Raw genomic sequence first — 22,041 nt, forward strand, 5'->3', positions numbered from 1 at the left:
AGGCCAAGGAAGGGGCATTTGAGCCCTGCAGGAGGAGGATGACTCAGGGATCCACAGGGGTCATCACTTGTCAAGTGGGACTGGACAGGACACAGCAAGCGTGTGTGGCAGAGAGCTGGTGACTGGGGTGTGGGGACAAAAACAAATCCTTTCAGTATGATGGACTCACACAGAACCCCTGGAGCAGAATCCCACTGCCAGTGTTCACCTGAGATGGGATGATTAGAATATTTTCATTATCCCTTATAATTCCTCGGAATGAGGAGATGGTGGAGTTGGTGGTGGAAGAGTCATAAACTCTTACATAGTCTAGACCATTCCCTAGCCACTATCTTTGCAGCTACAACTACCCAGCTCCAGTCATGTGGTTCTGCAAGAAATTGACAATCATGTTTGCTGCTGAGTTAGGGCCACATGACCATGTAAAGCCACTCATAGGACCCCATGGCACTGCCAGGATGGTTGGTTTCCAGCTGGACATGTGATCTGAGGTGGGCCATTCAGAGCACTCCCTAGAATCCTGATGTCTCTGAGCTTCTCTTCTTATGGGTTAGACTTCAGGATACAAAATCCTAGGGCAGGTAGCTCTGAAGTTCCTCACTAGGTGTAGAAGCCTTAGGGAAGAAAGCTGTCAGGCTAAGACAATCAAAGAAGAGAGAGGAGAAACAGCAAGGATGAAAAAGAGAAAACTGATGACTTCTGATTTCTTGGGTCCAGTCACTGAGATCTTTGGATCTGCTCTGGTTCCTATGTTCCAGATCCCCGGAATCCAGCCAATAAGTTCTCCCTTTCCTTGAAGCCAGTTGGAGTTGGGCTCCTCTCAGTTGTGCCTCAGACTTGGCACAAGATCCTTCTTGATCATTATGTATCTCCCAGACACAAACAGAGGCACCCATTTGTTTTAGCACCATTAAGAGTGAAACCTTTTATTCTTTACTGAGAATAGGGTTTGCAGATCACCAGATGCAGTTCACCAGCATCCCTGGGCAAGAGTGCCCTAAGTTTTTGCCAGTGTGTGTTTGGAGCAGCTTGATTGATTCCTCAACCAGTCCAAGCATTTACGCTGCCTGAGCCAGGCCAATCCTGTTATTTCCTCGATCATAAACTGAGAAATACAGCCTCAGGAAGATGTCACCCAGGACCCAGGTCTCTCTGTGTTTAAAAACTTCTGTGCCTCCTTTAAAGGTGCTAAAGCAGCCGCCTTGAGAATTCTAGGGGAGTTAGAGACACATACCAGTCAGCCTGAGACCTTACCTGCGACTCCCCCCGATATCCAGACTCAGCACACTTCTTTGTTTTATTTCCCTCTTTTGGTAAGTATCAGGTGATTTTCTCAGCAGCTTTGGATGTGATGGTTCATCCAAAACAAAAAGGGCCAAAACATGTGATTGCCAGAAGGAAGGGTGTGGGTGAGAGGAGGACAGGGAGTAGGGGATTATCAGATGCAAAGTAATATACAGAGGAATGATAAACAACAAAGTCCTACTGAGAGCACATGGAAATATATTCAATATCTAGTGATAAACTGTAATGAAAAAGAATAAGAAAAAGAATATATATTTTTGTATGTGTATAACTGAGTCAGTTTGCCATGCAGCAGAACTTAAGGCAACATTGAAGATTAGTTATACTTCAATACAAATTTTTTAGAAAAAAACAAGAGTGTCCCATAGCTCTCTTCACACTCTCTTGTTTCTTTCCTACTGACTTCTGCTTCTTGTTTTCCTTGCAGATGTTGCCTGTTCTTCTTCATCCCCACAACCTCTTCTTTATTAAAAACCTTCATTTTGTATTTGAGTGTAGGTGTTAACAATATTTTGGGTTTCAGGTGGATGATGAAGTGACTCAGTCATACATATACATGTATCCTTGTCCCAAAGATACCCCTCCCATCCTGGCTGCCACCTAACATTGAGCAGATTTCCCTGTGCTATACAGTAGCTCATTGTTGGTTATGCATGTTAAATACATTAATAGCAGTTCTCACAACACGTTCTTTAAGTCTTCACTGAGGCCCTCTGGGAAAACTCCTTGGAGCCACACTAACCTGCTTTGGTCACTCCAGGAATGGCTGGGTGATTCACTCTCATGCTCCACCCCCACCGGTCAGCCTGTAGCCCTCATCACCCCTAGAAAGTCCCCATTGCCCCTTTGCAGAGCACCTTTGGTGCCATTTGCATGAAATCTAGTGTAGATTTGCCTAGAGACAAGCAGGCCCCCTTATTGTGCTATGAGTCTGTGGGGTTAGAATTACTGAAATTCCCTCTCTTCCTCAAAGCCTTCTTTGAGCCCATCAGCCTGCTCTGAGCTCCCACAGGGAGCTGACATGAAGCCTCCCCCCTGTGTCAGGGCTGTACAGTCACTGTGCGCCCTTTGGTCACCTTAGCATCCAACTTACCCACAGAGGGCTTAGGTATCCCAACTCACAAAGGGGGCACATGGGCGTAGCAACAGAAAGATGCAGCTGAGACTAGGGTATCCAAACAAGGAAAACTTCGAGAATGGAAAGGAGACTGTTAATCCCTATAGTGGGACAGTACATTGGGACTGTCCCCAGCCATTCTCCTTGTCACATGGCCTATTTCAGAGATTGCTAGAGCTGACTTTCTGTGTTCATGCATCTGAGGGCTCTGATTGAACTGAAGTTCTCCGAGGCTGAGGTCCTTAGTGTTCCCCTCTTCTGGTGATTCATACCAGGCCAGCACGGGGTGGTGTCTCCACATCTATTTCAGGAAGATCAGTGCCCCAGACTGACCTTTACTCTCAAGTGGTTGGTTTTGTGGGAGGCACTGACCCAGGTACAGGGGCTCAGGAGCATCTGCCATGGTGTGACATGGCCTGCAGAGGGTGCCTTCGTCCCTGAACCAGCTAAAGGGTTTCTGCAAGTTCCTATTTGAGAACCAACCCTCAAGGCTGTCCCCTCACCTTGAGGATGTAGGCTTGAGCTGGCAGAGTGTAGTTGATGCCATTGATGGTGAAGATAATAGAGGGCAGGATATTGATGGTAGAACAGGAAACGTAGTGCTGTTAGAGAGAGAGGGAGAGAGGTTGGCCCTGGAGATCCTTGTTGTGTGTGGAGACTGAGAGTGACCCTGTGGCATGACCCTTCACCTTGGGACCCAGGGGCATGGCGCCGATCAGCCTCTGAATGTTAGTGACCAGTCTTGTTGGGCCGTTGATCAATGATGTCCCTGTGTCCACGAGGGCCTCGCAACCGCCAGAACAACCAATAAGCTTTCCTTTCATGGAGATGCTGAGAGACAGTGGAACAAAAAGCATCAAGGTAACTCTGAGTCTCCCCAGAGCTGCCCCCTTCCAGACTGTCTCCTGAACAGCCCTTCAGAGATGTCAAGGCAACATCTCTCTCCCTGACTCTTTTACTTTGCTCTCGACATGACACCTTCCTTGACATCCTTGAATGCAATATTTGAATACACCAGGCTTTTTTGTACCTTGACACAGCTGGCCTTCCTTCCTAGAAGACCCCCCCTCTCCTTTGACTAGCAAATTTCTTCTCCTCTTCCAGATTCCAGCTTAACTGTCATGGTTTCAGTGAAGTCTTTTCCTCGGTGTACATCAGTCTCCTGTCTTGGTCATTCTCTGTAGACCCTTCCTCATGTCTAGCATGTACCAAAGTGACAATTCACTATGTCTGTGAGGCATTTCTTGTACATTTGCCTTCTCAGATGTGAGGGTAATTTTTTTTTCTCATCACATCCCTAAAGTGCCTGGCCCAGAGTGGATGCACAATGCTTGTCTGTTGAATGAGTGAATGAAGACTGTGAAAATAATGAATGAGGACCACCAGAACTATATCTGGTGTCGAACAAAAATGGGTCAAATACACAGTGAAGATGGAGGTTCCCTGCAACAGCAGATTCTCATGGGGTGGAGGAGACCAGCTGCCCTGGGAGAGGGTATCTCCAGCACTGCTCACTCACCCAGCTCAGACACTGATGCCCTGGCCAGGCGATACCTGAGTAGCCCAGGGGACCTCCAAAGGACAGGTCCACATTTGTCTGAGGATACTACACAGAATCCCATCAATTATTTCCCCTTGTTCTCAAGCCATTCCTAGATCCCACCTTCCTGTTCTCCCAGTTACAGCAGCTTCTCCACTGTGTGCTTAGGATAAACAATAGGTAGCTAGGTTAAGTGGGGTGTCTTATTATGAGTTGCTTTCAGATCTCAAGACTGTGGCCAACCTCTCTCCACTGCTGGCTAGCTTCTCCCTAAGGAGACCAGTTTTCTCCCATTTGTTCAGGATGTTCCCTATGTTTAAATTGACATTTATATGAACTGAGAGCTTCCTCAGTCCTGTGTAAACATGGACACTTGGTCATCTTATCACAGCTCTGTTCAGGCTGAGGAAATTCTCTCTGATTCTCTTTTCACTACACTGTAGGGTCCGCTAACCATGTTCCCCACCTCACACTCAGGGGTGAAACCCTCCCCCAGCTGCACAGGCCTTTATGAACCCTGTTAAGGACCCTGGAGAGAGCCCTGGTCAGGAGGCCTGGGGCAATTATGAATCCATGGGTGGTTTTTGTATCTGTGTGTTTCTGTGTTTGTGTGTGTATTTGTATGTGGCTCTGTGTGTTTGCTTGTGTGTCCATCTGCCTATGCAATGTATGTCTCTGTGTGTTTGTATGTATCTGCTTGTGTGTTTATATGTGCCTGCCGTTGTGTTTGTGTGTGTCTGTGTGTCTGTATGTGTCACCGTGGATGGTGTATATGTCTGGTGTATGTCTGTGAGTGCATTTGTGTGTGTCTGCTTTGTGTCCGTGTACTGATGTGGGAGCATCACTTGGGGTGACCCTCAGAGGGAGAAGCTTACTGGTCCAAGTTTATACGCCAGTCACCCACTCGGGACAATGGTATCCAGTTGAGCTGTCCCTTGTAGTAGGCTTTGTCCACCCCACCCAACATCAGCACACTGCCGTTCACCGTGCCTCTGTAGAAAGAAGGAAGAGGGTGATTCTTGGACGACAGTAACAATTGCACTGTCAGGACTGTGCTTGTCCACCCATCAAGGCCCTGATAATGTCCCTACTTACAGATGCAGACATTGAGGCTATGAGCGATTGTAAACTGGACCAAGGTCAGTTACTGACTAATAAGTGGCACAGAGGAGGGTAGAATCTGGGCCACCTTCCCTGGGCTCCACCTACCCAAACTTCTGAAGAGTTCTGGACCTTCTGTGACCTGAGTGCTCAGAGATACCCTCAGAAGACAGTGTGTTGAAGGTTTTGGCTTCCCCTTGTCTCAGGCCAGAAAAATCAAGGCCTGAAAGTGCTAAAGGTGTGAGTTCAGGCTCACCCAGGGTTGGCACCACTAGCCTGTGACCTGTGCTGTCCATAGGGCCCCGCACTCAGTAGGGGACTCAACCTCTGCTTTCCCTGGCTTCAAATCCCAATACTTGTTGAAAAAGGATTCCCACACTTTCATTTTGGGTCCCACACTTCTGTTTTGCACTGGCTCCTGCAAATTGTGTAGCTGATCTGGGCTCCCAGTGAAATGTTAATGAGGAAGGAAAGATTTCCACCATCCCTCTCTTTCCATCCATTTCAAAATCATCAGTGTATCTTGTTGCCTTTTCTTCCAACTCACATCCTGATACCTTGCATTAGTCTTCATCTCCACTCACCCCCCACTCCAAACCGCTGCTCTTGAACCCAGGAGCATGATTGTGTTCCAATAAAGCTTTATTTATAAGGGCCAGTAATGATGCAAGGTGGGGCCCTGGGAACATAGTTTTCCTGGGTTAGATTATCTCTCAGGATACTTCTGTATCAAGTGTTCGATAATTTTCTTGCCACTGAAACATCTTAAGCTAATTTGGAGAAAGGGCTTGTCCAGCTCAGACTTACTTGCTCAAGTAGAAGGCAAAGATCGGCTCAGAAATGGCACCTTGTTTCTTCAGGTTGTCAAAGATGGGGATGGCTCCTAAGATGGAGTTGTTGGGGTAGTTCAAGCCCAAGATGCCATCAAAGGGTAACCCATTAAATCCATACTCCTCCAGGCTTAGACCAAATGGCTGGTCAGTACTTACAAGGTTCCCAATCTGAGGGAGAGAAGAGTGTTCCCACTTACAGATTTGTGAAGTAGGGCTAGGACTGGGCTAGGGTGCCTTGCCATTAAATCCTTAGAGAAGAACTGAGGCTGGGCTGTGTTTTTGGTAGACCCCAGACGGTTAGACCGAGCTAAGGAAAATTTGGATTCCGTTTGTGAGGGGTTGTGGATTTTACAGTATTGTAAAGTAAAATAAAGTAAAAATAAAAATTAAAAAAAATAAAAATAACAACAACAACAAAACAAACAAACAACAACAACAAAAATCTGCCCCTCTGAAAAAACATCTGCCTGAGTCAAATTGGCTTCAATTCTTCTGTACAGTTGGGGCAAAAAAAAAAAAAAAAAAAAAGTCAGGACAAAAAAAAAAAAAAAAAAAAGTCAGGACAGGACCTAATGGTGCCCCGTTCGGGACAATATAAGTAGGGAGCAGAACAGTCTTCTCTTTGTCATCACTATGACCTCATGACAGAAATGGACTGAATTCACTATAATATACTGTGGATTCTGCATCTGCCCAGGAAGACAGAAACCAAAAATACAATGTTGCTTGCAGGGTTCTATGAAGATACTGCCTGGGAAATACACTTTTGGGGACATGTGTGTGTTTGTGTGAGTGTTTGTGAGAGAAAGAGAATAAAAGAGAGAGGAGAACTACTCAGGTACTTTGAGAGAGGGAGGTCATAAGTTTCATTAGACTCTCAAAGGTCCCCAAGAGTGAGAACTCATTTATCAGGCCTCTCTGACATCTCTGTACCACTTCTTTCCATCTTGGATATCGGAAAGACTTGACTGCCACCAGGGTCCCCAGATCAGTTTGATTCTGCCCCCAAATACCCCACGGCAACTTAAGTCCTGAAAAGCCAGCCCAGCTCCACTGCTTACCACATGTGTGACCTCTGCAAGGCCCTTGCTGTCTGCACCTCAATTGCCTCATCTGTATTATGAGCTAATCAAAGTACCTGCTGTGTAGGGTTGTTGCAGGATTAAACCAGTTACTACCCGAAAGTGCTTGGAACATTCTGAGAATTTAAAAGTGGGTGCTTTCCCTCCTCCTCTTCTAGCTCCCAGCAAAATGAACCTTGAACTGCTTATGGGCAGAGGAGCTGCAAGTCCACATCCCAAGGTACTCTCTGGGTTAACTAATCTGGGAGTTTGTACGGCACCATGGGTGCTGTCGTCCCAGGCACAGGACCCTGTGGGTAATCACTAGGGGAGTTAGTGTAGGATGGGTCCTGCCAGCTGGTCCTGCATCTTTTTTGTAGCTGTGGTCACTTCGTTCCCAGTCCTGACTCAGCTTCTGTTTACACATTACCTGAATGGTGTCATAAGCAAGATGTCCCTTTATTCTCCCAGATCCATAGGCGATTTCAAAGGGCTTGGTCGTATGCCGGTAGGTGGAAGACTCCCAATACTTGAAGGTAATGTGTGAATCTGCAGACACAAGAGATGAGTGTCAGAGAGTGACACTGTCAGATGAGTCAGACACACTGTCAGATGAGTGTCAGGTGCCAATGATGAAAAAGGGGGGTGTCAGACAAGTAAAAGATGGGTGGGTTGGGAGGTGTCTGTACTCACAACAGGCGGGACTGGTGCAAAAGTTGGAGGGCACCCACAAGTCAGATGAGCCCGTGTCAAACACAACCCGGAATTGCTGAGGGGGTGTTCCAATGGCGATGTTACCCACGTAGGCTGTCTATGGGGACCAGGAAGGGTGGGTTAGTGTAGATCTGGCTCCCCTCGATTTCCACACTGCTGCCTCCCTCTGGGTGTCACATGTCTCCTGAGATCACTCTCCAACCACCATGAAGTTCACAATCTTTCTCAGAGAGGTGCCTGCATTTGATATTATTTCCTGCACTACACAGCATGAAGGATATTAAATCTATGACCAGGCATTGAAGAAGTACCTCCTGCATTCGAAGCCCAGAGTCATGACCATTGGACCCCAAGGGAAGTCCTGGTGCCTCCATTTGAGAAGCTTTCTAGTCTCTCCAAACCCAACCTGAGCACCTCCATCTACAGGTGGTCCTCTTTGATCAACACCACTCTCTCCCTCTAAACTCAAACCACATTCAATCAACACCACACAGGTGACCCTTTCATTTGACATATATTTACTCTTTGCCTCACTCCCAGGCTGGCCTGGGCATTCTTGAAAGCAGAATGAGCCCCTTTTTCCTAATCTAATAAAAATAATCACAGTTAGATTCTTATGTTATTACACAGAATAGGGGTTTGGTAAATTTTTACAGCTGTGGTTCTTGCACCTGTGGAAGTTGAATTCCTCTGCCTGGGGATTCACAATTACTTTGCAGTTGGCTTTACCTTTTGATCAGAGATGGTCACCCTTTATCTGTAACTGAGTGCCTCACTTAGTTCAGAAAACAATCTCCCTCAAACTAATGACACATTTCTGACACAGAAATGGAGGTTTACCTGCCACAAAAATGGATGTTTACCTGCCACCTGGTCATTTCAGGGCCTAGTCACCACAGGCCAAGAGGATGAGAATGCCTTCTCCTCTGGGAATGGGGTCCCTGTTCCCCAGTGTCCCTGCCTTCTGCCCCTGTCCCAGCCCCAACATCTGATCTGCCACCTGCAGATGAGCCCTAGTGCTAAGCCACACCACCAGGGGGCGCGGGGGAGCACCATCCTCCCAATAGACTCACATCCAGGAAGTTCCTCATGGGTACAAAAGCCATTTTTGAGTTACGAGTAGAATTCTGGGCCAGTCTATAAGCGTATTGCTTCAGGAAATTGTTCAGCAAGCTTTTTTCATTGAGGGTTTCTTGCATGACGTTCACTTTCATTAGAGGTATTCTTTCACCGATCATTGGGGAAAGAAAACAAAGAAGAAGCAACAATTAGCTGTATCTGTTAAGGTATAAATGTCATTGTAATGGCACTGTGTATTTCCCAATCACTTTTATAAGTGTCACATTATTATCAGAACTTTATGCATATACCATGGGAAATACATAGATTTGAAAATAGGTTCTGTTCTGTAATCTTGGGTAAGCCATTTGACCATGTGGGGTCTCAGTCTCTCCCTTGGTAAAAAGGTGGAATGTAATAATTCCCACCCTCCAAATAGAATATTTGGGGGATAGGTGAAGTGATGGATATAAGGTACCTGATAAATAAGAAGTCTCAACAGTGACAGCCATTAGCATTGCTGTTGCCATCCCACTGTATCTTTCTCATAGAAGCTCAGGGAAGGAGGTAGAAGTGGGATTCCTGTCCTCTTTTACAATGGAAGAATTTGAAATGCAAGAGGTTTGTGAGTTGGCTGTGGTCACACTGCTTGTCAGATATAAAACAGTGTATAAGTAGCTATTCCACTCATTCTCTAAGTTGAAATAGAAGAGAGAGTTGAAAGAAGAATCTAGGAGATAAGGAACAAGTTAGAGAAATTCAGAGGCTTGAGAAGGAAGGATGAGTCAAATGAAATTTAAAAGAAAGGAAAACAACACAGAGAGAAATACACTCACAGAGACTTCCAAAGAGATGGAGAGATAAATGACAGTGATACAGAGATGCAGACATAGATATATACATACTGAAGTAGAGAGAGAACAAAGAGGACATGTTGAATAAAATGTAGAAAAAGTGCTATTCCACAGGACCACAACTACATCTGCATAGACTGTGCACTGAACAATTGCAAGGAGTTCCATTTTCAATAGATCGTGAGATGACTGGACTCCAAGAGTTGTGCAACCATGCAAATCTACGCCAAGACCCTCGCTACCTTCCTATAGCAAGGTACTTATCAATAAGTAAGAAGTGAACTTTAAGACTGTCAGGGAAATATTCAATTCTCTTCTAAACCTGATGGGTGGAAGAATAATCAGATGAAAGGAAAAATCCGAGAAAGGAAGATGCTGCTGCTTACAGTCCCCATACTTACTCGACTATGCACTCTGAGAGGGCCACCAGCCCGAGGAGCACAAGCCACTTCATGTTTCTTTCCTGGCTCCAGGTACTCAAAGAAGTTTGGGTTCCTAGCATGTAGTGGTGACCAGGAGCTCCCAGTTATATATGCTCTGACCTGCACTAAGTTTCCCCTTTAGGCCACTAAAAGGCCTGAAAAAAACCAGAAATCTCAAGATAAAATCTTTACCTCTATCAGTGTCCTTGGTGAGTGGACTTTGAAGCTTCTCAGAATACAGAGAATTCAACTGTAATCTCTTCCTTGAAGCTTGGCTGAAAATCAAACTGATCTGCATGGATATCTAAGAAGATGGAGAATCTTGCCTACTTGGAGAAAAAACTGCTAAAAACATCATGAAAATGGATACTAGTGGCCATGCTCATCATTCGTGGTTTCATGTCATCTTCCTAGCCACTTCATGAGATATACATTTCTGTCTTCATTGGAGAAGAGATTGCTAGGAGGATAAGTTGTCGAATGGCAAAGTGAAGACTTCAGGAACAGCCCAGGGACATACAACTGGGTTTAGGTAGTGGGTCTAATGGCAGACATCAGGGGCACCTATGATGCCAGGCTGCATCAAAGATTTAGGGCAGAGCAGTACTTCAATTGCATGCTTTCAGTATTGGAAGAAATGTCATATGCATCCACAAGATATTTTATATCATCCAACAAATGTACAAGGAAGAACTGTGTGCTGGGTTCTGGGTTAAAGGCTTCAAAGTCAAAGTTGATCAAGACAAAAGTAGTCTTTATCTTAAGACAGCTAGCAGTCTAGTTCTTACAAACTCATGGCCCCAGGAGGCAAGAGAAATGATACTAGGACTAGGTTGCCATGTTGGACCCTGGGCAGCACAGGCCTTACCACTGGGAGCAGCCTTTCCTCCACTTCAACCATGTGGAAAGCAGGTTGTATATTTATGTACAATATACTGATTTTAATATTAGCAACTAATTTTTTTTCCCCTGAAAAAACAGTGGGCATGAAATCTCCACAGCGATGTGCTAGAATCAGCCTTCAGTCTCTGCAGGTTTTTATTTCTGGCCTAGAGTTGGGAGTGCCCTGGGGAAAGAAGGTATGAAATTTAAGTTGGATGATTTCCAAAGGGACTGAATGCATACTAAACATGTTTGTTTCCTCTCTATTTATAAATAAAGATCATTAGGGACATACAAACCAGCAAATTTAACTGCTGAAGATAAATGGAGATATTTTGGGTGTAATTTTTCCATAGGGTCTATGCCATGAAAGATTTTGTCTGCCACACGAAACATACAAAAAATAATTTTGAAATGTCTTACCAATCAAAGAACACAAAACAACTGCGGCAGCCAAAGTAAAGACAATCGGGTTTAATGACTCATCCAGGACTTTCAGGGCCTATTCCGGCATGAGATCTATTCATGCCTGTCCCTTGAATACAACAGGAGCCTCTCCTGGTTGCCAAATGTGTATAGATGGGGCACTGTGTTTTAATCCTCATTTTTGCATATTGTTTAAATTCAGTTTTGGTGGTTAAATTCCAACAAGGGTAATATCACATCACTGACAAATGACAAACGTATATGCCCCTTGAACGATGGTGTTGGAGAAGTCTCTTAAGAGTCCCTTGGACTGCTAGGGGATCAAACCAGTCCATCCTAAGGGAAATCAGTCCTGAATAGTCACCGGAAGGACTGATGCTGAAGCTGAAGCTCCAACTGTTTGCCCACCTGATGGGAAGAATGGACTCATTGGAAAAGACCCTGATGTTGGAAAAGATTGAAGGCAGGAGGAGAATAGGAAGACAGATGATAAGATGGTTGGATAACATCACCATCTTGGTGGACATGAGCTTGAGCAAGTGCTGGGAGTTGGTGATGGATAGGGAAGCCTGGCATGATGCAGTCGATGGGGTTGCAAAGAGTCAGACAGGACTGAGTGAAATAGAGGAGAAAGAATAATAAATCTGATTGTATCAAGTTGGTGACTAGCTGCATGTAACAACACATTAATTAAGTGTCTTTAAAATTCAAATTATGACTACATTCAAAGTGGAATATCTTCTAATGACAAACAAAAATACTGCCCATCCAAAAGAAAACCAAAGAAAATGAAAAGAAAATAAATCTGAAACTATGTTCAACAACCTGCTGTTCCGATTTTGTTTCTGTTATTGTAACAGAATCATATGTCTCTTAACAGGTAAAAGCAAGTCAATAATTAAAACTAATATTGTTCTGAAGAATCACTTTCACTGGTTAGAAAAAGAGGTTCACACATAACATAAAGAAGTTTAATTAAAACCCTACTGTCTTAAATCTTGAACTGAAAGCATAATTTTGTACCAACTAATTATATTCCTTTTTATTTTATTTTTTAGGGTAAATGTACTTCTTATTCTGACCAATGTAGAGCTTAGAAGCAATGACAACTTGATAACAGTGGCTATTCTGAGGTCTAACATGTAGCTTCTAAATGTATTTCCCAACAGACAATCCATAGATTCTTAAAGAGATGGCTGATTTCAGGACTGGGTCAAGAAATGCACAAAATAATCTTGGGAATCTTGAAGAATCAGAAACCTGAGGGACTTCAAAGACCAGTGGGGACTGGACAGAAATTTTAGGAATCCAAATGAAAAAGCCAAATATCTACCAGTTTGTTGGGCAGGATGATGTTTCTGCTTCTCAACACACTGTTTATGTTCCTCATAGCTTTTCTGCCAAGAAGCAAAACACTTCTGATTTCATGGCTGCAGGCAGCATCCAGAAATCTGTCATTGCTTCCACATTTTCTCCTTCTATTTGCCATGAAGGATGGGCCTGGATCCCATGATGTAGTTTTTTTTAAAATTTTTTAAATTTTAAAATCTTTAATTCTTACATGCGTTCCCAAACATGACCCCCCCTCCCACCTCCCTCCCCACAACATCTCTCTGGGTCATCCCCATGCACCAGCCCCAAGCATGCTGCACCCTACGTCAGACATGGACTGGCGATTCAATTCTTACGTGATAGTATACATGTTAGAATGTCATTCTCCCAAATCATCCCACCCTCTCCCTCTCCCTCTGAGTCCAAAAGTCCGTTATACACATCTGTGTCTCTTTCCCTGTCTTGCATACAGGGTCGTCATTGCCATCTTCCTAAATTCCATATATATGTGTTAGTATACTGTATTGGTGTTTTTCTTTCTGGCTTACTTCACTCTGTATAATCAGCTCCAGTTTCATCCATCTCATCAGAACTGATTCAAATGAATTCTTTTTAACGGCTGAGTAATACTCCATTGTGTATATGTACCACAGCTTTCTTATCCATTCATTTGCTGATGGACATCTAGGTTGTTTCCATGTTCTGGCTATTATAAACAGTGCTGCGATGAACATTGGGGTACATGTGTCTCTTTCAATTCTGGTTTCCTCAGTGTGTATGCCCAGCAGTGGGATTGCTGGGTCATAAGGTAGTTCTATTTGCAATTTTTTAAGGAATCTCCACACTGTTCTCCATAGTGGCTGTACTAGTTTGCATTCCCACTAACAGTGTAGGAGGGTTCCTTTTTCTCCACACCCTTTCCAGCATTTATTGCTTGCAGATTTTTGGATCGCAGCCATTCTGACTGGTGTGAAGTGGTACCTCATTGTGGTTTTGATTTGCATTTCTCTAATAATGAGTGATGTTGAGCATCTTTTCGTGTGTTTGTTAGCCATCCATATGTCTTCTTTGGAGAAATGTCTATTTAGTTCTTTGGCCCATTTTTTGATTGGGTCGTTTATTTTTCTGGAATTGAGCTGCATAAGTTGCTTGTATATTTTTGAGATTAGTTGTTTGTCAGTTGCTTCATTTGCTATTATTTTCTCCCATTCAGAAGGCTGTCTTTTCACCTTGCTTATATTTTCCTTTGTTGTGCAGAAGCTTTTAATTTTAATTAGATCCCATTTGTTTATTTTTGCTTTTATTTCCAGAATTCTGGGAGGTGGATCATAGAGGATCCTGCTGTGATTTATGTCTGAGAGTGTTTTGCCTATGTTCTCCTCTAGGAGTTTTATAGTTTCTGATCTTACATTTAGATCTTTAATCCATTTTGAGTTTATTTTTGTGTGTGGTGTTAGGAAGTGATCTAGTTTCATTCTTTTACAAGTGGTTGACCAGTTTTCCCAGCTCCACTTGTTAAAGAGATTGTCTTTACTCCATTGTATATTCTTGCCTCCTTTGTCAAAGATAATATGTCCATATGTGTGTGGATTTATCTCTGGGCTTTCTATTTTGTTCCATTGATCTATATGTCTGTCTTTGTGCCAGTACCATACTGTCTTGATGACTGTGGCTTTGTAGTAGAGCCTGAAGTCAGGCAAGTTGATTCCTCCAGTTCCATTCTTCTTTCTCAAGATTGCTTTGGCTATTTGAGGGTTTTTTGTATTTCCATACAAATCTTGAAATTATTTGTTCTAGTTCTGTGAAAAATGTGGCTGATAGCTTGATAGGGATTGCACTGAATTTGTAAATTGCTTTGGGTAGTATACTCATTTTCACTATATTGATTCTTCCGATCCATGAACATGGTGTATGTCTCCATCTATTAGTGTCCTCTTTGATTTCTTTCATCAGTGTTTTATAGTTTTCTATATATAGGTCTTTAGTTTCTTTAGGTAGATATATTCCTAAGTATTTTATTCTTTTCGTTGCAATGGTGAATGGAATTGTTTCCTTAATTTCTTTTTCTACTTTCTCATTATTCGTGTATAGGAATGCAAGGGATTTCTGTGTGTTGATTTTATATACTGCAACTTTACTATATTCATTGATTAGCTCTAGTAATTTTCTGGTGGAGTCTTTAGGGTTTTCCATGTAGAGGATCATGTCATCTGCAAACAGTGAGAGTTTTACTTCTTCTTTTCCAATTTGGATTCCTTTTATTTCTTTTTCTGCTCTGATTGCTGTGGCCAAAACTTCCAGGACTATGTTGAATAGTAGCGGTGAAAGTGGACACCCTTGTCTTGTTCCTGACTTTAGGGGAAATGCTTTCAATTTTTCACCATTGAGGATAATGTTTGCTGTGGGTTTGTCATAGATAGCTTTTATTATGTTGAGGTATGTTCCTTCTATTCCTGCTTTCTGGAGAGTTTTTATCATAAATGGATGTTGAATTTTGTCAAAGGCCTTCTCTGCATCTATTGAGATAATCATATGGTTTTTATTTTTCAATTTGTTAATGTGGTGAATTACATTGATTGATTTGCGGATATTGAAGAATCCTTGCATCCCTGGGATAAAGCCCACTTGGTTATGGTGTATGATCTTTTTAATGTGTTGTTGGATTCTGATTGCTAGAATTTTGTTGAGGATTTTTGCATCTATGTTCATCAGTGATATTGGCCTGTAGTTTTCTTTTTTTGTGACATCTTTGTCAGGTTTTGGTATTAGGGTGATGGTGGCCTCATAGAATGAGTTTGGAAGTTTACCTTCCTCTGCAATTTTCTGGAAGAGTTTGAGGAGGATAGGTGTTAGCTCTTCTTGAAATTTTTGGTAGAATTCAGCTGTGAAGCCGTCTGGACCTGGGCTTTTGTTTGCTGGAAGATTTCTGATTACAGTTTCAATTTCCATGCTTGTGATGGGTCTGTTAAGATTTTCTATTTCTTCCTGGTTCAGTTTTGGAAAATTGTACTTTTCTAAGAATTTGTCCATTTCTTCCACGTTGTCCATTTTATTGGCATACAACTGCTGATAGTAGTCTCTTATGATCCTTTGTATTTCTGTGTTGTCTGTTGTGATCTCTCCATTTTCATTTCTAATTTTATTGATTTGATTTTTCTCTCTTTGCTTCTTGATGAGTCTGGCTAATGGTTTGTCAATTTTATTTATCCTTTCAAAGAACCAGCTTTTGGCTTTGTTGATTTTTGCTATGGTCTCTTTTGTTTCTTTTGCATTTATTTCTGCCCTAATTTTTAAGATTTCCTTCCTTCTACTAACTCTGGGGTTCTCCAACTCTTCCTTTTCTAGTTGCTTTAGTTGTAGAGTTAGGTTATTTATTTGACTTTTTTCTTGTTTCTTGAGGTATGCCTGTATTGCTATGAACTTTCCTCTAAGCACTGCTTTTATAGTGTCCCACAGGTTTTGGGTTGTTGTGTTTTCATTTTCATTCGTTTCTATGCATATTTTGATTTCTTTTTTGATTTCTTCTGTGATTTGTTGGTTATTCAGAAGTGTGTTGTTCATCCTCCATATGTTGGAATTTTTAATAGTTTTTCTCCTGTAATTGAGATCTAATCTTAATGCATTATGGTCAGAAAAGATGCTTGGAATGATTTCAATTTTTTTGAATTTATCAAGTTTAGATTTATGGCCCAGGATGTGATCTATCCTGGAGAAGGTTCCATGAGCACTTGAAAAAAAGGTGAAATTCATTGTTTTGGGGTGAAATGTCCTATAGACATCAATTAGGTCTAACTGATCTAATGTATCATTTAAAGTTTGCGTTTCTTTGTTGATTTTCTGTTTAGTTGATCTGTCCATAGGTGTGAGTGGGGTATTAAAGTCTCCCACTATTATTGTGTTATTGTTGATTTCCCCTTTCATACTTGTTAGCATTTGTCTTACATATTGTGGTGCTCCTATATTGGGTGCATATATATTTATAATTGTTATATCTTCTTCTTGGATTGTTCCTTTGATCATTATGTAGTGACCTTCTTTGTCTCTTTTCACAGCCTTTGTTTTAAAGTCTATTTTATCAGATATGAGTATTGCCACTCCTGCTTTCTTTTGGTCTCTATTTCCGTGGTATATCTTTTTCCAGCCCTTCACTTTCAGTCTGTATGTGTCCCTTGTTTTGAGGTGGGTCTCTTGTAAGCAGCATATAGAGGGGTCTTGTTTTTGTATCCATTCAGCCAGTCTTTGTCTTTTGGTTGGGGCATTCAACCCATTTACGTTTAAGGTAATTATTGATAAGTATGATCCCATTACCATTTACTTTATTGTTTTGGGTTCGGGTTTATACACCCTTTTCGTGTTTCCTGTCTAGAGGATATCCTTTAGAATTTGTTGGAGAGCTGGTGTGGTGGTGCTGAATTCTCTCAGCTTTTGCTTGTCTGTAAAGCTTTTGATTTCTCCTTCGTATTTGAATGAGATCCTTGCTGGGTACAGTAATCTGGGCTGTAGGTTATTGTCTTTCATCACTTTAAGTATGTCTTGCCATTCCCTCCTGGCCTGAAGAGTTTCTATTGAAAGATCAGCTGTTATCCTTATGGGAATGCCCTTGTGTGTTATTTGTTGTTTTTCCCTTGCTGCTTTTAATATTTGTTCTTTGTGTTTGATCTTTGTTAATTTGATTAATATGTGTCTTGGGGTGTTTCGCCTTGGATTTATCCTATTTGGAACTCTCTGTGTTTCTTGGACTTGGGTGATTATTGCCTTCCCCATTTTAGGGAAGTTTTCAACTATTATCTCCTCAAGGATTTTCTCATGATCTTTCTTTCTGTCTTCTTCTTCTGGGACTCCTATAATTCGAATGTTGGAGCGTTTCATATTGTCCTGGAGGTCTCTGAGATTGTCCTCATTTCTTTTAATTCGTTTTTCTTGTTTCCTCTCTGATTCATTTATTTCTACCATTCTATCTTCTATTTCACTAATCCTATCTTCTGCCTCCGTTATTCTACTATTTGTTGCCTCCAGAGTGTTTCTGATCTCATTTATTGCGTTATTCATTATATTTTGACTCTTTTTTATTTCTTCTAGGTCCTTGTTAAACCTTTCTTGCATCTTCTCAATCCTTGTCTCTAGGCTATTTATCTGTGTTTCCATTTTGATTTCAAGATTTTGGATCTTTTTCACTATCAATATTCGGAATTCCTTCTCCAGTAGATTCCCTACTTCTTCCTCTTTTGTTTGGTTTGGTGGGCAACTCTCCTGTTCCTTTACCTGCTGAGTATTCCTCTGTCTCTTCATCTTGGTTATATTGCTGCGTTTGGGGTGGCCTTTTTATATTCTGGTAATTTGTGGAGTTCTCTTTATTATGGAGCTTCCTCACTTTGGGTGGGGTTCTATCAGTGGCTTGTCAAGGTTTCCTGGTTAGGGAGGCTTGTGTTGGAGTTTTGGTGGGTGGAGCTGGGTTTCTTCTCTCTGGAGTGCAGTGGAGTGACCCGTAATGGGTTATGAGACATCAAAGGTTTTGGGATAATTTTGAGCTGCCTGTATATTGAAGCTCAGGGGAGTGTTCCTGTGTTGCTGGAGAATTTGCGTGGTATGTCTTGTTTTGGAACTTGTTGGCCCTTGGGTGGAGCTTTGTTTCGGTGTAGGTATGAAGGCATTAGATGGGCTCCTATTTCTTAATGTTCCCTGAATTCAAGAGTTCTCTAATGTTTTCAGGCTTTGGATTTAAGCTTCCTGCTTCTGGTTTTCAGTTTTATTTTTACAGTAGCCTCTAGGCTTCTCCATCTATACAGCACCAATGATAAAACATCTAGGTTAAAGATGAAAAGTTTCTCCACATTGAGGGACACTCAGAGAGGTTCACTGAGTTACAAGGAGAAGAGAAGATGGAGGGGGTAGTTAGAGGTAACTGAAATGAGATGCGGTGAGATCAAGAGAGGAGAGAGCAAGCTAGCCAGTAGTCACTTCCTTATGTGCGCTCTATAGTCTGAACCGCTCAGAGGTATTTACAGAGTTATACAGGGCAGAGGAGAGGGAGGAAGTAGACAGAGGTGACCAGGAGGATAAGAGAGAGGAATGAGTAGGAGAGAGACAAATCCTGCCAGTAACCAGTTCCTTAGGTGTTCTCTACCGTCTGAAACACACAGAGATTCACAGAGTTGGATAGAGAAGAGATGGGGGAGAAAAGAGACAGAGGCCACCTGGTGGAGAAAAAGGAGAGTCCAGAGGAGGAGAGAGTGGTCAAGCCAGTAATCTAGCTCTCAGGTAAACTTGGGTAGTGAAGTTTGGGTTTTTAAATGTACAAAATTGACAACAAAAACCTAAGAGCAAAGATTAAAAATCTGGAGTAGAGGTTGGATTTTCAAAGATACAATATTAAAGAAAAGCAGAAGGAAAAAGGAAGAAAGAAAAAAAAGAATTATTAAAAAACAAACAAACAAACAAAACAAAACAAAACAAAACACCAACAACCATCCAAAAGAGTATATATGGTGTTTGCCTTAAAAAAAAAAAAGTCTTTTTTTAAAAAATAGTAATACTAGGTTATAGAAATAAAAATTAGAGGAGAAATAGAAGACTTAACAATTTAAAAAAAGCTAGGAAAAAAAAGAAAAAAAAGCAAAAAGCAAAAAAAAAAAGGAATGATTTTAAAAATATTAAAAATATATCTGGCTCTTCTCTGATGTTATGGGCCGTGTGGGCTCACTTCCAAGGTGGTTCCCTCTGTTTAACTTCTTCTGTTTGCTGGTTTTTTAGGCTCACTAGTTCAGTCGTGCTGTGGGGAGGGGGGATGCTGTTTTTGAAGACCATGGTCTGCTTTTCTGGTTGCCTGATGTCCTCTGCCAGCCTACAGAAGTTGTTTTGTGGAGTTTGCTCGGTGTTGAAATGTTCTTTTGAGGAATTTGTGAGGGAGAAAGTGATCTTCCCGTCCTATTCCTCCGCCATCTTTTTGATTTGGGGGACAAGCTGAACAAAAGTATTTCTCTTCAAGAGGGTGCCAATCAAGCAGAAGCAATTCCCATCTTTGCCTCCTAGATAAGCCATATGCTATTTTAGTTCTTTGCATAACTTCAAGGATGTTGCAACCTTTTAGGACTCAGTTTCTCCATCTGTGGTTTTTCAGATCCCTGTGTTTGCATTCTGAGGTTCACTCTTATTTTTCTGAAAGTACTTCTGGAAGCTCCCGTCTTGGCTTCTACACTGCCACCTGCGCGAAGGGTCGCCGTTGGTGGCCGGTGCGCCCGCCGGCTGCGCGATCTCTGCGGTGTGCACTGCTGGAGGAGATAGTGGCGGCCTGACCCTCGGCCTCCAGGCGTCTCCTTGCTCCTCAGCAGCGGCGGTCTCCACTTCCCTTCCTCCCAGAGGGTGAGCCTCCCAACTAGCCCGCAGGTTCTGCCACCGTCCCTCTGCCCGCCCGAGTCCTCCAGTATTCTTGTTTGGAGAATCCCCATGGCAAGAGGAGCCTGGCTGACTACACTCCATGTATTGCCAAAGTTGGACACAGCTGAGCAACTAAGCACACTTATAAAAATAGAATAGTAGTGCCATCTATATTACCGCTGCATTTGACAGTATAGGCTTGAAATAAAAATACTACACTATTGTACTCCATACAGTTCTGTACAGTAAAGTACACAAAAGCACACCCAATTGTCTGGGATGAGCCCAAGACAATGTGTGTCAGATCTGTGAACTAACTGATGTGATTGCACATGCAAATACACTTTTACATGTGTAAAAGTTTTCAACTTGAAGGTTTGTATGTAACAGATTTGCTACACAGGTGTTCAGTGAATGTATGTAGTGAATGAACAAGAGAGGAGAGTAAGGAGCTGCCTGTTCTTTCCCTTTTTGCATGTTTAATGGCCACTCTGCATAGGAATTCCATTGAGCATAATTGAGGCCCAGCGTATGGGAACATGGCTGCAAGTGAGAGAGGACCAGGATCCCAGGAGGTGGGACAACAGCCATGGTTGGTTGAAAAGAGCCAGAAGTGCAAAAGAGGAGGAACAATTTTTCACTGCTGTATGTGAAAGACTCAGCAAATATCCAGATTTGTTTGTTATGATTGAACTGTGTTTTTACCAATTGATTTTTCTTCCATTTTGTATATTTTCTTGCTTCTTTGCACATCTGGAATTTTTAAAAAAATTTTATATATCTTAATTAGAGGATAATTACTTTATAATATTGTGAAGGAACTAGGACAAATACTTTCACAATTTATATAGAAATTTAAAATTGGATTTAGATGTAGTCATTTTTACCCTTTGGATGCTGGATTTTTAAAAATTATTATCAATTGTTCCTGGCACTGTTTGCAAACACTGTTAATTTCTTGGAAACTGTTGTACTTTTTGAAGGCTTGTTGTTCAGTTTTTTTAAGCTTAGATGAGACTAGCCTTTAGATGAGGTTTATTATTCCCCACTAGCAAGGCAATATTGTCTTTAAGGCCCTACTGATGTCATGGTAATTATGAATAATTTCCACTCTGGTGGGTGAGGACACAATTAGACTTGGCTCAATTTGAGGCTCACGGATTGTTCCCTATAATTCTGACCAGTACTATCAACTCTCCACTGAAAACTGGAGGGTATCATCTGTACCTTCCCACAGTTCTATCTGTGTAACTTTCTCTTGTGAACTCTTAACTATCTAGAGTCTCAAATCTCTCTTCTTGGGGAGACTTTTTCTCTGCCTAGATACCCACTCCTTGTATGTGTTGAAAACTATTTCTAGAGTTGGGGCAATTGTAGAACTCACCTTGCTTGCTCCTGGCCACCCCCCAGGAATCCATTCTCTGCTGCCAGATGTTTGATGTAAAAAACTACTCTTTCATTTATCTTGTCTATTTTGTAGTTGTTTGAGACAGAAGGATAAATGTGTCCTTTGCTCTTCTATGTCTACCAAAATGGAGGTACCCCTGCAATCAGAACTCACTGAATGCCTTGTGAAAGCTAGGCACTGACTTCTGTATATGGGTGCAAACTTTAATGGGGATAGGTGTTGGGGCCTTAGGAAGCCTCGTCTTGCTGGAGAAACATGCCAATTACAAATAGTATTTGCTATGTGGTATGTTCAGTTCAGTTCAGTCGCTCAGTCATGTCTGACTCTTTGCAAACCCATGGAATGCATCACGCCAGGCCTTCCTGTCCTTCACCAACTTCTGAAGCCAGCTCAAACTCATGTCCATCAAGTCGGTGATGCCACCCAACCATCTCATCCTCTATCGTCCTCTTCTCCTCCTGCCTTCAGTCTTTCAAAGCAACAGGTCTTTTTAAATGAGTCAGTTCTTCACATCAGTTGGCCAAAGTATTGAATCTTCAGGTTCAGCATCAGTCCTACCAGTGAATACTCAGGATTGATTTCATTTAGGATTGACTAGTTGGATCTCCTTGCA

The 22,041-nt window shown here is 42.2% G+C and overlaps 1 protein-coding gene across 1 annotated transcript; it reads right to left on the reverse strand.

Annotated features, from left to right (window-relative positions):
- Positions 1–895: 895 nt before the first annotated feature.
- Positions 896–10,140, reverse strand: LOC138426700 (pregnancy-associated glycoprotein 1-like). The gene is made up of 9 exons (XM_069565403.1): positions 9,986–10,140; positions 8,745–8,895; positions 7,651–7,768; positions 7,388–7,506; positions 5,871–6,064; positions 4,838–4,954; positions 3,112–3,253; positions 2,926–3,024; positions 896–1,211 (listed from the first exon to the last, which is right to left on the reverse strand). The coding sequence occupies exons 1-9, from the start codon at positions 10,084–10,086 to the stop codon at positions 1,059–1,061; spliced, it is 1,194 nt and encodes a 397-aa protein (XP_069421504.1). The 5' UTR covers positions 10,087–10,140; the 3' UTR covers positions 896–1,058.
- Between the last annotated feature and the right edge of the window lie 11,901 nt (positions 10,141–22,041).

Source organism: Ovis canadensis, chromosome 21, assembly GCF_042477335.2.
Source record: "Ovis canadensis isolate MfBH-ARS-UI-01 breed Bighorn chromosome 21, ARS-UI_OviCan_v2, whole genome shotgun sequence".
NCBI lineage: Eukaryota > Metazoa > Chordata > Mammalia > Artiodactyla > Bovidae > Ovis > Ovis canadensis.

What these genes read in the sequence shown, in the direction of transcription:
- LOC138426700 (XM_069565403.1), bottom strand. Translation starts at nt 10,086, where the DNA reads ATGCTAGGAACCCAAACTTCTTTGAGTACCTGGAGCCAGGAAAGAAAC. An exon ending in CCATGAGGAACTTCCTGGAT is followed by an intron (nt 7,769 to 8,744) that starts GTGAGTCTATTG and finishes TGGTCCCCATAG; the next exon opens with ACAGCCTACGTGGGTAACAT. An exon ending in CCATGCCCCTGGGTCCCAAG is followed by an intron (nt 3,025 to 3,111) that starts GTGAAGGGTCAT and finishes TCTCTCTAACAG; the next exon opens with CACTACGTTTCCTGTTCTAC.